This window comes from Seriola lalandi, unplaced genomic scaffold, assembly GCF_002814215.2.
Source record: "Seriola lalandi dorsalis isolate HSWRI2012SDOR001 ecotype SW California unplaced genomic scaffold, Sedor1 jcf7180002054317, whole genome shotgun sequence".
In the NCBI taxonomy this organism is placed as follows: domain Eukaryota; kingdom Metazoa; phylum Chordata; class Actinopteri; order Carangiformes; family Carangidae; genus Seriola; species Seriola lalandi.
Genome location: NW_019524870.1, coordinates 94,081 through 109,292, shown reverse-complemented (window position 1 = coordinate 109,292; position 15,212 = coordinate 94,081). Strand labels below are relative to the sequence as shown.

Sequence of the window (15,212 nt, the reverse complement as noted above, 5' to 3'; positions counted from 1 at the left end):
ACGACTCTATCACACAGCATATGTAAACCATAGACCTGTGTATTGCATCTCGAGAGAGCGGGACCACATTTTATTTATGATGCTGTCCTGGTCCCTCTGCTGGAGCTGGAATTAAAGGGCCCTGCCGTGGGAGGAGAGCTGGAGGCTATCAGGAGTGTCTGAGAGCAGAGAGCTGGACTCTTGGGATTCCAAACACATCCAACACTGACATGGAGCACTCACTAACTCTCTCCCATACTCTCTTTTCAGAAAAGCTCCCCCCACCCCCCTCCTCTACTTTACTGTCTCCCTCCTCCATCTCCGCGCTTTCATAATTCCCTTCAGAGCAGCCAGTTCCCATCTGTGTTTTACATGCCTTTCACATGTGTCAGTGTGGTTGCAGGTGTGTGTGTGTGTGTGTGTGTGTGTGTGTGTGTGTGTGTGTGTGTGTGTGTGTGTGTGTGTGCTGCTGAGTGCACATGCTCATTGAGAGCGCATGTTGCTGTGTGTACGCTCGATTCATATTGGAGTGGTGGTCTTTGTGTTTCCTCCGTGTAGCCTAATAATTAGAGTTGTTTTGGGGCTTTATTTATTAATTGTATTCCTCCACAAAAACGTTGTTTTCTTTTCTACTGCTTGGATTTAGATTTCGAGCACCATCAAGAACACAGCTCTTTCTGCCAAAAAGCAACTTTTTTTTTTTTTTGTAAGAAAATCTCCCTTATCCTTTCACTTATGACATAAACTTCGGTCTGGAGAGCTCCATTACTCCTCTGTTCGAAATGAAAGTTGCAGCAAATCATGCCTCTGTGTTTTTTTTAACCTAAATTGAGTACCAGATGGTTGGCTGGTAAAAGGATACAGGATGATAGAGGGAGAAGGTTACACAAATACAGAAACGTCTCTAAAAGTCAGTTTAGTATCCTTTTTCATGAGCTTATATGCCACTGCCTGAGTTGTACTGTTGTATGTCATAACTGTGTAATAGACCCCATTTACACCTTCCTGGATACATTACCTGTAGTCTCTTGTCGGACAGTTTGTTGTTTTTTTGTTTCTTTAAAATGTGGCCTGTACAAACTGCTTTCACACTTGACTGAGATCCGATCATCACCTCAGTAGATGGTGATCTGGCTAATCCAGTTTGGATTGCTATGCTTTTTGCATACCTTAACATGCACGTTTCTTTACCCAGGTAACACGTCCAGATACTGATTTCTCTTTCTTTTCTCTCTTTTCTCCATGTTCCTCTTATTTTCTCTCAGGTGGCTCAATGGCCCGAAAAGGAAGAGGAAGAACAGCCAATGTTCGGTGAAAAGTATGACTGGTGAGTAAGTGATGGATGGTGTTTTAATTGTGAGAGAATCTCAAAAGCAGCTGTGAACTGGCAGCTAGGAAACAAACTTGAATGAAGTCTGAATTCCTAAGTATCTCGAGTCTCTCTTTTCAAAAATAAACAGGGAAACATTCATCTTGGAATTCACTTCATTTACCTGTATTTTGTATATGGATGTCTGATATATTTTTGGAGTCTTAAAATCTTAGAAAAGGAAGATTGCTGCTTTCTGTCTCACCGCAGTGAATGACTGCACAGAAGCCAGTGGTGCATGATTCATCGCTGCCTCGTGTACATTATGTTTTCGATTTGTCACCTTCAAAGAAAAAAAGTAGAACATTTTGGCATCTGTTATCAATGAGCGAGAGGCTTCCGCTCAGTCGGACGCAGCACATTGTCTGAGTGACAGCTCCAAATCCCCGGAGCTGAAAGAGGCGGGAGAAGCAGGAAAGAGAGAGATATTGACAGAGATAGGGCGGGAGGAACACCAGCATATAAAAATCTGAGCCTACAGGATGGTTGATTTGGCATTTATAAAATACATCTCCCAAGGCGTGTCCTTTCCACACGTTTTCCCTCCCAGCAGGCTTGTTTCCTCCTTCTATGCATCACTGCTGGAAATTTGTACCATATTCTACCTGCCATGGTCCATTTGAACTGGGAAAGTATGACAATATGTCTGCCTGGGGGGTATGGTTGTCTGAGATTGAATTGCATACACTGTGATGATGTCAGCATTTTCCTGTGGGGGAGTGGACCCTCAACCAGACTTTGGATGCTTCAAGGCTCATTCAGGACACAAGAGGACTTGTGTAACATGTGCATTGATATTTGCCAGTGTTTCAACCTGGTCTGTAGAACGCACATCTGGACACAGCTGGATGTGGAGCAATTATAAAAGCGTTAAAACAGCTCAGTCACTGCTCATAACCCTTATTTGGTGAAATTCTTAACAGAATGGTTTCTGTAATGATTAGAAACAGGTTTTAACAAAGTGAAATTAGGCCACACAGACTGTTTTAACTTGCAGATATACGAATGTGTAGTAAATGTGTATTGAAAATGCAGTTTGCTCAGAGATGAATGAATGAGTTTCAGTGTTAAGATGATTAGTGAATTGATTAGTGGACGGACAGAACATTGTTTGACATTTTTAAAGCTGCACCAATCAATATTTTTTTATTAGCAATGGATCAAATGATTACAGTATGTAGGATGTGAAAGGGAGTTGCCGATAGTGGCAAACTCACAGAGAATTATCACCCAAATCTGCACTTGGCAGCATTTTAGCATCTTTTAGCTCCTTGTTTTAGTTTTCTGGCCCGCAACAATATTGTTTGGTTCAGTCTGACCTCTTTAAGTAGCCGTATTTGCAGTGGACTATTTCCAGCAAAAAAAGTTAGCTAAAAGTTAACTTGCTGGTGAACATGGTGGAGAATTTCACCTCTTAAGTAGGCAGATGTTTCACTCAGGAGCTGATGGAGACCAAAACAAAGCTAAAATAAAGAGAGTGAATATTGCATTTACATTTATCAGGTGGACACAAACTTTACTCAAATCAATGCTAACGTTGCCCCATGACGTCTCGATATGCTAATGGACAACTGTTTGCTAGCATGTCAGCTAAAAGGAGTTTATAAGATGATATTAGTCCATGCTGTGTTTTCAGCTGGTTCTGCTGCCCCCAAGTGGTCAAAGACTAAAGCAGCTTTAACATGAGCTGGTAAAACATTGTTAATTTTGACTTTGGTGTGAGGATTTGCAGCTTTTCTATATCTCGTATCAAAATTAACTGAATCCTTAAGCAATTGGTGTAGATGATGACCAGGGACTAAACAACTAAACAGACTAAACAATTAATCAAAACAAAAACAGATTAATTGATGATACAAATAATCATCAGCCTTAATTAGTCTCCTCTAGTTGTGGTGTAGATTGAACCCTTTTTATTGCATTTGTGAATAGTTTTTGAATTTGAAATAAAACAGTATTTCTGTGCCAGTCAGAGAAGGGGGAGTGAACACAGCAGCAGTGAGCACAGTAGATTTTGTATAAAGGCTGTTGTTTTATCTCCAGCTTCTGTGTACAATTTGAATCTCATCGCCTGATGTCTTCAATGTTTACTGCCTCAAATGTCACCTCACCAGTGTTGTTGTCATGTAAGGACCTCAGAGAAACAATCCCAAGATTCCTTCAGGAACCAGATTCATACCCCCCCCCCCCCCGTGATCCATACACCCTCTGAACGGCAAATGTTACGTTGGGAAACTTGTGAAGACAAAATATTTATCTTGACTCAGCCTCACTAGAATGAAAAGAAAAACCCTTCCCCTTCCTGGGTTTTGTTGGTGGAGGTATTGCAGGACCTGCTTTGGGAGGGGCGGGAAGCAAGAGCCAGAGAGCTGCAGCAGTATTGATTTTGGGCTTGGCTTCCAAACACAGGCACAGCAGACTGGGTCTGGGATCCGGTTGCTGCTAATGCTTGCCCCGTCAACACGCTGGATCTGACATTTTTCCTATATGATCGTTCTCTGATGTCCTTGTTATCGTTCATTTGGCCTGTCTCTCTTCTCCTTCCTCTTACTCCCCCTTCTCCACCCCTTCTCCTCCTGTGTCCTTCCCAATTCAGTTTTTTATTTTCTCATTGTCTTCTGGCTGCAGTGATCTCTCTTTTTTTCCTCTCATAAGCATTGATCGTCATTTTCTTTCACTCTTTATATTAGCAAATACATTTTTTTCTCCATTAGTTTTTTTTTTCTCTCCATCTAAATTCTTATTATGTTTCCTGGATGGGTTTTTCTTATCAACAGAAAGAACTCAAAAGCTTTTCAACCATATATAAAAATCAAATTGGCTAGAATGTCACTTGTGCCCCTTCAGCTCTCGCTCTCATCTGTTCTTCTCCTCATCTTTTTTTATCTCTTTCCCACCATCCTCTGCTTGCCCTTTCCCTCCTCCTCTCAAATCTGTAACAAAGCCAAAAGGCAGAGCCCAACTGACACTGCCAGTCACAGCTCTCACCACGCCTTGGTATATACACACACACACACACACACACACACACACACACACACATACAAGCATGTGTCATGGGAACATCACACACATGTGCTGTATGTCCATAGCACAAAGATCTGCCACCTCCCACTTTCTTAGCTATATGTCATATGAAATGGCTGGAAATCTGCTATTTCCTGTGTCTCTGAGCTCACTCCCTCAGTCTCACTCAGGCAATATGGAAAAAGAACAAACTGTCCTACTCCTAAGTTAAAACAGGGAGAAGACTGCAGAGGGAGGGAGAACAATCCAAATACTGTAAATGAACATCGGTCAGCACTGACATTTATGTAACCTAAACACATCAACACCATATAATAAGTCAGTAATGTCCAGTTGTAATAACATTAAAGAGCAAATCTGTAATGTTGTGACTACACTGATCTGAGGTATGCGTATAAGTAACTAAAGAGGATGAATTAGACATGAAAAATCCTTCTCATCCAGTCATAATTCAAAATAAAAGCCTGACATGAGCCAAAGTTTACAAACCTTACTTACGTAATAAATCTTTTACAGCACAGAAAACATTAAAGGCTTAAATTTCACTGTCCAGCTTTAGTCGCTCTATTAAAAGACGGGTCAGTCATTTAGACAGTAATTAGAAAGAGTGGATGTCCCGACGTGCAGCTCTCTCTGCATTTGTTAGCCACACCAAAGACAAATTTGCATTACCGTGTGATGCTCCTTTGTTTACATGTGGATCACAAAGACAGTATAGAGAGTCTGGGACCGGAGCCATTGTGCGAGTGTGGTAGAATTTACTGAATGTGTCTAGTTGAAGAAGCGTTGGACCTTGTAAAGGTGCCCTGTTGAATTTTATTGTAAACAAAACTAAATGTATGTTTACAGTTAGTGTTTCTCACCGGGAAAGAAACATATGTATATCCTTGAGGGCTGACAAATGTGTTGAATTAATTTTCCTCCTCATAAAGCATTTTCAAAACTGCACCCGCAAGACACAAAACAAACATTGCTCCACTGTGCTGATTGTGTGGCCCTGCAGGTCAGGTACCATATTCTTGAAAAACTAAAGTGTCTCCATAAACAAAGCAAGACAGGTACACCACCACCTCTTATGTCATGTTCCTCTCTGGCTTATATACTGTATGTATGCTTTTACTTTCTTACATTAGAAGCCTCACATATTGTATGTTACATGGAAGCTTGTCCTTGGTTTAAGAAAATAAAAGCAATCATATAGGACCTTTTGAGAGTGAAATAGAAAAGTTAATTTATTTGTTTTTCACAAAACGGGTGAAAGGCTACTCGGAAGTTAGGAACTCATGGAGTCATGGAACTTGAAGTTATGAACTAGTTGTAGCATGAGGCTGATATTATACTAATGTTGTGTGATAGTGTGATGGGACAGAAGGCTCGTCGATTACATCTTCAGTGATAAAACAATATATAATGTTACTCTGTCTAACCTTATTTTTGCTCTCTGTTTCAGGGTACATCCCCAGCTACCTCGAAAAGGATGAGCCATGTGTGGTGTGTGGCGACAAGGCCACAGGTTACCACTATCGTTGCATTACATGCGAGGGCTGCAAGGTACGCCCACACGCAGAACCAATAGTTTGACACATCAGGTTCATTACCTGTGTAATATCTTCCAGAAACCCTGATATGATTCCTCTGAGGTCAGCGGCTCTTACACACACACTCACACAAACACACACACACACACACACACACACACACACACACACACACACACACACTCACATATTGTATCTGGCAAACACACACTCTGAAACAGTCACTTAAGCACATACATTCACACAAGCACATTCCAAGGTCGTAGGCACAGAGTGTACATTCGCATAAAGATGATGTATTAGCATATTTGCATAAGAGTTGTCAGTGTGTCACATCAGCTCTCAGCCTTGTTTTATTTGTCTTCCTCGCTGTCAGGCAGGTCTATGATCAGTCTGCTTCTGTTCTTCTGTTTGTTCATCAGTGACACGGTGTCTGAGGCAGCACTGAAGGGATTGTGATTAAACTCAGTGGCCAATTGTGTGTTTGATGATTGTGTGTATGATTGATTGGGCAGCCCCTAAAAAATTAGCATATTTATTTTTGGTCTTTAGGCAGTCAAACACACAAACTTTATGCAGTCTTTATGCAGCAAAATAATACTTTCAATCTAATAATACAGTCACAATACTGAGGCTTAATTTATGGATTTGTTCATCTCACTCCCACATTATTGCCTTCCAGCAATTATAATACTTGGATTTTAACGTTTACACAAATTGCCTCAGAATTGGAAGCAAGTCAGACACAAATTAGATTAAATTCTAGATTAGAGATCATTTTTCATAATTAGTTTTTATCATACAGAGAATAAGCAGTAATGGTAGTTAAAATATCTCCCTGCCTGTCTGCCATTCAAATGGAAATAAGCAGCAATATGATGTATCTTTGTGTCCTTCCCTGGTACTTTTATTTCTTCCTCTTCATCTCATAATCACTCTCTCGCTTACTCATCTTGCCCTTTTACCCTCTGTAAATCCTCGATATTCTTCTCTTTTAACTTTCAAATGTCTCTGATTGTCTCTCTCCGTCTGTAACATACATTCCTCCATCTCTCCCTCGCTGTCCGCCTGCAGGGTTTCTTCCGCAGGACCATTCAAAAGAACCTCCACCCCACCTACTCCTGTAAATATGATTGCTGCTGCATCATCGACAAGATCACCCGCAACCAGTGTCAGCTCTGCCGCTTCAAGAAGTGCATTGCAGTGGGCATGGCTATGGACTGTGAGTGTTGCACTTCCATACTTGATACACACTTAATATGAAGAATGTACATTAATGGACCTTCATACATAGCTGTGATTTGAAGTCTTGCGTGTGTTTAAAATGACACTTTTATATTCATATTCACTTTCAATTTCATATTGTGATGCAGAGGAGAGAAAAGATGTGGGGACTTTATATAGAGGGTGTGTATATAAACTTTATATAGAAGCAGCCACTGAAGACAGTTTGCAAACTTTTGGCAACAAGCAAACTAGTTGCATACCTCTTTTTTTATGCTTTCTTTTCCTTGGCACTCTCTCCGTCTGTGGCTCTTTTTCTTCCTCCTCTGCCTTCCTCCCTCTCCTCCCAGTGGTGCTGGATGACTCGAAGCGGGTGGCTAAACGGCGCCTGATTGAGGAGAACAGGGAGCGACGCAAGAAGGAGGAAATGGTGAAATCCCTTCAGAACCGTCCAGAGCCCACCGGGGCCGAGTGGGAGCTGATCCGCCTGGTGACGGAGGCCCATCGACACACCAATGCTCAGGGCGCACAGTGGAAACAGAAGCGCAAATTCCTGGTAAGAAGACGTGAGAAATGGGCAGATGTGTTGACCCACATACACTCTGATTCTCTCAAAGAGTTGACGGATAAATACAGGAGGCATTTTGGAGAATAAAATTTTATTTTTTATAATCATTATGGTTCTATATCACAATTATGGCCAGGGATATACAATTTTAAGGGATAATTCAAGTTTATTATGATCCGGGTCTTATTTTTCTTATCATTTCTATCAGTTACGATCTTACTGCACTCACTAAAGTAATTGTGAAGATCTGGAAACACAGCAGCATCACTGCAACAGAGTTCTGGCAGGACAAGAAACGAGCAGTCAGGCAATGAGACAAGTATTAAACAAGTCAACAGTTTAGCCCGATTACTGTAAACCACTTTATTTGGAGGTGAAACTGAAATCGCTACTATCCTGTGGACGTTTATAACGGACAGTAGTCATAATAGGACAGAAGTACAGACAATAATTTTACTGTTTACTGTCATCTGAGTCCTAGTATTTCTTCCCATATTTGACCTCTTTTTAGCAAAGTCAAGTATTCCCTGATAACAGAAATTCATTTAGTGGGTTCAGTGTTTAATATCCGATAGAAACAATGGCCAAAACTACAGAAATCAGTTGTAACAAACCAGAATTATGCTCTATATTAAAATGTTAAAATGTTCATGTGACATGAAGTGTCTTATGAGAGACATTCAAAAGTTTATTAACCCTTTTTTAGGAGGCAAGTCGAGTGAGAAGATGCTTAGTAAACAACAACCACAGGGGTTTTCACACCGTAAACTGCTGCTTTACTGTTCGTGCGTCGAATCCTCTGCTCTCGGATCCTAACAACAGGAAGATATGGATTATGTTCTCACACAAACATGCAGGCCTAATCAGAAATGATAGGGTTTCATTTTATCTGGGTGAGCTGAGTCTCTTTCCTCATATGACTGACTGCCACAGTAGCTCTTCATGACTTTATCGCTCTGTGTTCCCTGCTGTCTGTATGTCTCTCTCTGCCTCTGTCTTTATTCCTCAGCTCTCTCTAGCATTTGGGGGGTTTATTCATCCTAATCCTTCTGGGCTCTTAACCAGACCTAATTCCCTTCATAGTTTTATTGACACCTTGAGTCTCTCCTTTCGCTTTAATCTCTTTCCCGTCTTCATGTCTTTGTTTCCTCTCTCACTGTCCCTCAGGGTCTACCCTTACTTTCCCCTCTCTATTTTGCCCGTCTGTTTTCTGTGAGCTCCCTGCTTATCTCAGCCAAGGCAAATCCTCAGTCATGAGCGCTCATCCCGAAGTTGGCAGGGATGTTGGCAGGCAGAGTTTCTCTCTCTCAAACTGTCTTCCGGCTGTGTTGGCACTCAGATCTATCCTGGACAGCCCTGTCAGGGTGTCCTTGCCCAGTATCAGTCTTCCCCTGTCACACATAAACACAGACGGACACTGACCTCATGTTTTGGCCCAGATCATTAACAGTTTCACAGCAGCACTGGACCAGAGCTCATGGCCAAATCAAGGAGCTTTATTTAAAAAAAAAAATTCTACTCCAGGAACCCGAGGTGTAGGTGTAGATGGGGGTTAGATGAGAGAAATGAGGGGCGCTCATCTGGAGAGGGGTTGAAAGCACTTGTGGTGTGGTGGCAAGTATTGTGGAGGGAGTTGCTAGGCAACAAGTACAAGTACGAGTGATGGGAAGCGGGCCACTTGGGGATTACGTAGGTGAGGAGGTGTAAAGCTCCAAGCACAGAAGAAGATGTTTCTTTAAGAATTTCTTTAAAGAGAAAAGACACATCTGAAACCCAGTTTTTATTTTGTGTGTTTTGTTTTGATTTGTTTTGGTGAAGTGAGTTCATGTTGTCGTGTCCCCACTTCTTCAAGAATCAGGACTTATGTTGAGGATAAAGCCTAAAGTGAAAAGGTTAAGGTCAGAATTTAGGTTAAAAGACATATTTTTATAAACCCTACAAAGTTGTAGAAAGCCTGTCTGTAAAGCAGGGCTTCCAAAATAAGCCGCACTACTGTGAAATACTGTATATTTTAGCCCTCAGCTTGGTTCATCTAAAAGGATAAACAGTTCTATTTCATACAGGCTTCACCCTCTAATGGGGCTCTAGAGGCTGTAGCCACTGAACCCTGAATATCTAAATTTACATGCTAAGCCGACCAGGATGAGCCAATTCAGCCCTATGGGGATCGCTGCCATAAAACGACAGCAGTGACACTGCGTCTCATGCACTGTACTTTAGCTCACAAATGATGACTACCCGCTCAAGGATGACTTGGTTGAACGATGAAGCCAAAGACTGCTGTCTTTTAGAGGAAGGAAGCCCTGATTAAGTATCTAGGGTGAGAGGGTTTATAAGACACAAACATCTTCACCGGCACGTTGATCCACGATACCAGCTGTTGAATCCAGACCATGCACCGCACTTTCACTTGGTGGGAGCCGATGTAGTTTCCAAAACAACCCACATTCTCTGAGGTGTGAATTCACACATTGAAAGGATGCAAAACATCATTAGATTGTTATTATCATAGATAGACTTTTCAGGACTACATTTATATTGCAAACATCTCCGAACATAACAACTCATCTCTTTGGTTCACTAGTTATTACCACATTTCTTGAACCTGTTTGTATTTATTTTATTTTATTATTAAGTATCCTGTTTAACCTGTTAACTGCCCATGAAGGACTGTACCTACTCAGAAACAGTTCTGGGGATCACATTGACTCTGAAATGGTGGTCTGTGGGTACTGAATAGTCCAATGTTTCAGGTTTTTCACACCAGACAGCTGGACCATATTGAAACCTGCTTCATTGCCCATTGTATAGTTTGGCTGAATGCAGCTAAGCCTTTAGATGTGTAAGCACACACACTGGTCTGAGGTAGAGTCTTCTCTCTTTCACACAGTCTGTGGTCTGGCGTCTGGAAACATCTTTTAGGAGAGCAGAGTCAGTTCATACAGCTGTGTTTGTACGTGCACGTCTACGTGTTGGTTCAGAAATGGTCCTAATTATTTGGTAGCTCATTGTATTACAAATACGTTGAATTTCTTTGATGCAACATCTCACTTAAAAAACTGAAAATAGCCAACATACGGTATGTGATAATCACCAACAAGATTCCAAACATACAGTAAATACATAAAGTTATTGTGTACATGCATGTATCAATATGTATATTGATGTACTTATCTGTGCTTGTCGGAAAATCTGACACATACAAACAATTCTGTCAGGGCTTGAATCCAAGGAAAGACGCTGGTGGTGTCAGGTGTGTGTAGCCAAGATCAACAACCGCAGCTCATACAAAAAATGGCTGCACAGTGACGAAAAAAAGAGGCCTTCAGAGGAAAGAATTGATTTATTTCATGTGCATATTTTTTAAATGTACTTTTTTGTCAGTGTTATGTTTTTTTTCCTATGAGATATAACTACAATGAACTGGATCACGCAAAGTATCAAGTATGACTTCCGTTTACTTATATTTACTAACATACAGGATGCTCTGTAACTGTCCGTTAGTCCCTACTATTTTGCTAGTAAAGGTCAATATACACTTTACGCTCCAAGAATTTTATTTAGTGTTTGCGGCCAAGTGAAGCATAAACTGACTGGCAGCCTTTCAAATCACACAAATTGCCCATTTTCAATAGTTTGTGAACTTATGAACTTTATCCACAGTTGTTTGCTGTTGGTCCCACAAAACTAACCAAACTGGACAGCTCAACCTGGCTGGCTTAAAATGTTCTGCTCAGCTATTATACTAAAACGTAACAATCAGAAACAGAAACAACTGTGACTCAGTGCATGGAGAACATATGGTTTTGGTTGAATGCAGACAATTAGACGTTCAAAAACATCCATTTTTGAACTGTATACCTGCAGATCTGCTCTGATGAGGTGATTGTTGTGGATTTTATTCTCTCTTCTTCTGTTCTCCAACAGATTTTATCAATCTTTCACTTCAGGGTTCATAGGAACCAAGTCAAAGACACAGGAGGATGAGAAATTTAATACTGAATCACACAATTTTATTCTTTAAATAACAGAGAGTACAAAGTAAAAATCTGGCATGTGAACAGTCTGCAGAACAGGAATCACTTATCCAACATGTTCTTTTAACTTTTTGCACTCCATACTCCTCCTGGATGGAAGCAATATTACTTATTGATCAACAGTTACACACAGGATTGTCTGGTTGGCCTACTTCTAAAATATTGCCTGGACATCACTATAGCAGTTGCTAGGAAAACATCTAATTAAAACTAAGCTGCTCGTCCTTATCAGGAAAGTTTCCATATGCACACTGGTACAGTAGTATACCTGTCTCCCTTCTCCTCCCCTCCTAGCTAACCTTGAAAGATAATAAATGTTCTTCAGGCCTTTTAAAGAAGCTGCAGGTCAAGATGATCTCCTTCTCTTCTCCTCCATTCTGTGCACATTTATGATTAAATCAAGCTAACGATAAGCACCATACAGTATTTCCTCAAATAAAAGCTGGAAGTCAATTAAAAGTTCCCGTCTGGCTATTGTTGCATGTACTATGCCTGCAGATGTTTCCCAACAAAAGTCCTGTTAAGAAATAGAGAGTTTCTGTCCACTGAAAGGCTAGAGGGCTTTTGATTGGAAACAGTTACAGGAAGTGTTGAGTTTTAATGCAGTAACTTAACAGGGCAAACAGAAGCGGATCAAACATGGCTTCCTACACATATCAAACAGAGGGAATTAGAAATAAAGGTCTGTTACCTTCTGCAATTGAGGTGAATAAAGGCCCCGGCCTCTATTTGAGGAAATTTGAAAACGCTCCAGAACTAATCCATCTGATAAAAGGTCAACAGTTGAAGCTCATCGTATAAATGATAAGACTTCAGTATGAAGTTTTTCCCTTTCCTCCCCTCAGTGTAGAGATTGTTAATTCCCAAAGTGTAATATGGCTCATGTCAAAGTCCAAATATTTTGTACCCCTTTTGGGACAGTTTGCAAGCTGTTTGTTTTGTCTATACGTGCCAGGCTTTGCAGCAGCAAAGACATAATCCCTCGCCGTCTCTGCCGGTATAGCCGAGTGTTTCTCTACATGCTGCCCAGATGGCCGTGCAGTTAATAAACAAACATTAACAGTTCCAGGAAAAGCACATTAGTCCATAAGACAGTGCGTATGAGCATATAAGCACAAGCTTAAAATGTGGAGAACATTCACAAACACAAATTAATACCCATGTACGGCATAATTGCACCCATTTTTGTAATTGTGTGCATTGTGCATTAACTGGTTGTTGATAGAGTAAATGCTTCAGCAACACTGGTAGTATTTAGATTAACTTTATTATGAAATTGCTTACATAGCTGAAGGATAGCTAAACATTAGTAAAGTTAGCTGCAGCCCTAGCATAATGCACACTTCATTCAACATTCATGGGTAGTTTGTCATCTTGCCGTTAAAGGGATCGTTCACCAAAATTAAAGGAAAAAAAACATATTTTCTCACATTAATTTCATGGTAGTTTTGGTTTCATTTGTTTGGTGATATCTGTCACTGAGATTCCTGCATGTGTTGCCACTGAGATCTGAGGGTTATTCAGACTTACTGGAAACAGAAGTTGCCGTTGAACTTTTTTATATTCCATTTTTCAACTCTGTCAGCACCTCTCCTGCCTTGGGGTTGAGGAGGAAATCTTAGATATGTCAAGACCTGGACAAATAAAACCAAAACTATCTTCATGGTTGGATGCCACTGGAGCTGCGTGAGAAAATGTGTTAAAGACTCTGTATTTATTTCTGTCGTCTGCGCCAGTTGTGACCCATGACACGCAGCTGACCCTGCACTGTCTTTGTCTTGCGGTTTGTCTCTGAGCTTCTGCACTCCGAAGCGTGGCGTGCATTCAGCAGCTCTGAACCTCAGCTGCTCTCTGTGTCTCTCTCCGGAGAGCTATTTTCTCAACACTGAAATGAAAAATGCCACTGACCTCCACCAGTGAAACCAATGCTTTGTTTTGGCTCCCACACGACAAGAATTTCAGTCCATCAGAGTTGTTATTACAGTTATTTAAATTTTCCATAATTGCGGAGCTCTCCGCTGCAGAGCAGAGAACTGGCTAAATTTGCCCTGATTTACACAATCCCTTTCCTTTCGGATTATGATTGATGGTTCCTCGTGTGAGGTGATTATTCCTACACTTTTATCTCATTCCATTTATTGTTGAAGCCCGGCCTGAATAAATGACTCCAGCCTTGACACCAGCTTTATTCAGCGAAGCGTGAAACAATATTTTTCATCGTCACAGCCTCGATTCACACAACTCTGTAAACGTATGTATTACTTATTTGTAGCTCCCCACTGCAGACCTCCGCTACGTAAGCTCTATCTGTCTGGTGACATGTCCCATTCCTCTCACACAGCACAATCTGCTGTCCCTATCTGATGAATCAGCTCGAATTTCTCAGATAAGGAAGAGTATAAACTTGTTTAAAACTGTGTTGTTTCCTCTACATTATTTCACTCTTAGACCCACGCCGCTCTCATCAATTCTTCTTTAATCTTATTCTATTCTTTTTATTCCTTTGGCTCTTTAATTCCAAGGACACACCCATCTTCTCAACTATACCTTGTACTAATGTACTCTATTACAATCTATTGTAGAGCACTTCCTTTCTTCTCTTTATTCTACCCACCTCACACATGCTCCCCTCTCCTCTACTGTGGTTTATGCACTTTCATGTTCCATTTAAACAAGGCTGGTAATATTTAGTATTTTCCTCGTCAATAAATCCCATGAAAAGACTAAAACCAACAGCGTGTTAGTCCGTCTGAATACTTTCTGACTCCCATACCCAGTCTGTGTCACTCTGCCTCAAGCACATATGTTCCTACTGAAGACTTACATCTTTAAAAACAGCCTAAATCATTTCCTTATGGGCACTGTACTTTTTAGCAAATGTTACTCAAACGGGAGAATATTCAGCATTTGTTGGGGACTTTTCATTTGATGCTGTATTGAGTATTTCTGGAAGCAGGATGCTGTATGCAATAGTGTGGCTCATTGATGTATTTTTTAATAGTGTTTAGACAACAGTGGAGCTCTATGGCACTGAGGAATAAGATATATCAGGCCTTGATACACATACAAGCATTAATATTGCTGGTTTTGATTTTTTTTTTTTTTTTGTAGGATTTTCTTGACAATAATAAAATTATGAAATGCTTCAGCTTGTCCTCATTCAGGTCAGACTTCGCCAACTCTTTCCCGCTCTCCTTTGCTCGCCTCTAATTTTCGACTTTGCTCTAATCAGCCACCCACGTTCACTTTCCCCCATGTAGCCAGACAAAATTGGCCAGTCCCCGGTTGCCCCCACATCAGACGGAGACAAGGTGGACCTGGAGGCCTTCAGTGAGTTCACCAAGATCATCACTCCTGCCATCACCCGCGTCGTCGACTTTGCCAAAAAACTGCCCATGTTCTCTGAGGTGAGTGGTGGTTTAATGGCCCTAAGCAGCAGAGTGTTGGTGGAGTGTGTGTGTGTGTGTGTG

General features: G+C 41.0%; 1 protein-coding gene across 2 annotated transcripts in view; it reads left to right on the top strand.

Annotated features, from left to right (window-relative positions):
• Positions 1–15,212, top strand: part of LOC111655389 (thyroid hormone receptor alpha-B) — a 32,094-nt gene that overhangs the window by 7,638 nt on the left and 9,244 nt on the right. The window contains exons 2-6 of one of the 2 annotated variants that reach the window (XM_023406757.2): positions 1,245–1,306; positions 5,826–5,926; positions 6,988–7,135; positions 7,488–7,693; positions 15,003–15,149. In XM_023406757.2, coding sequence (XP_023262525.1) covers positions 1,245–1,306; positions 5,826–5,926; positions 6,988–7,135; positions 7,488–7,693; positions 15,003–15,149 — 664 coding nt within the window. Of the gene's footprint in view, positions 1–1,244; positions 1,307–5,820; positions 5,927–6,987; positions 7,136–7,487; positions 7,694–15,002; positions 15,150–15,212 lie in introns of those variants that run through there. The other variant, XM_087174111.1, reaches the window with a different exon arrangement.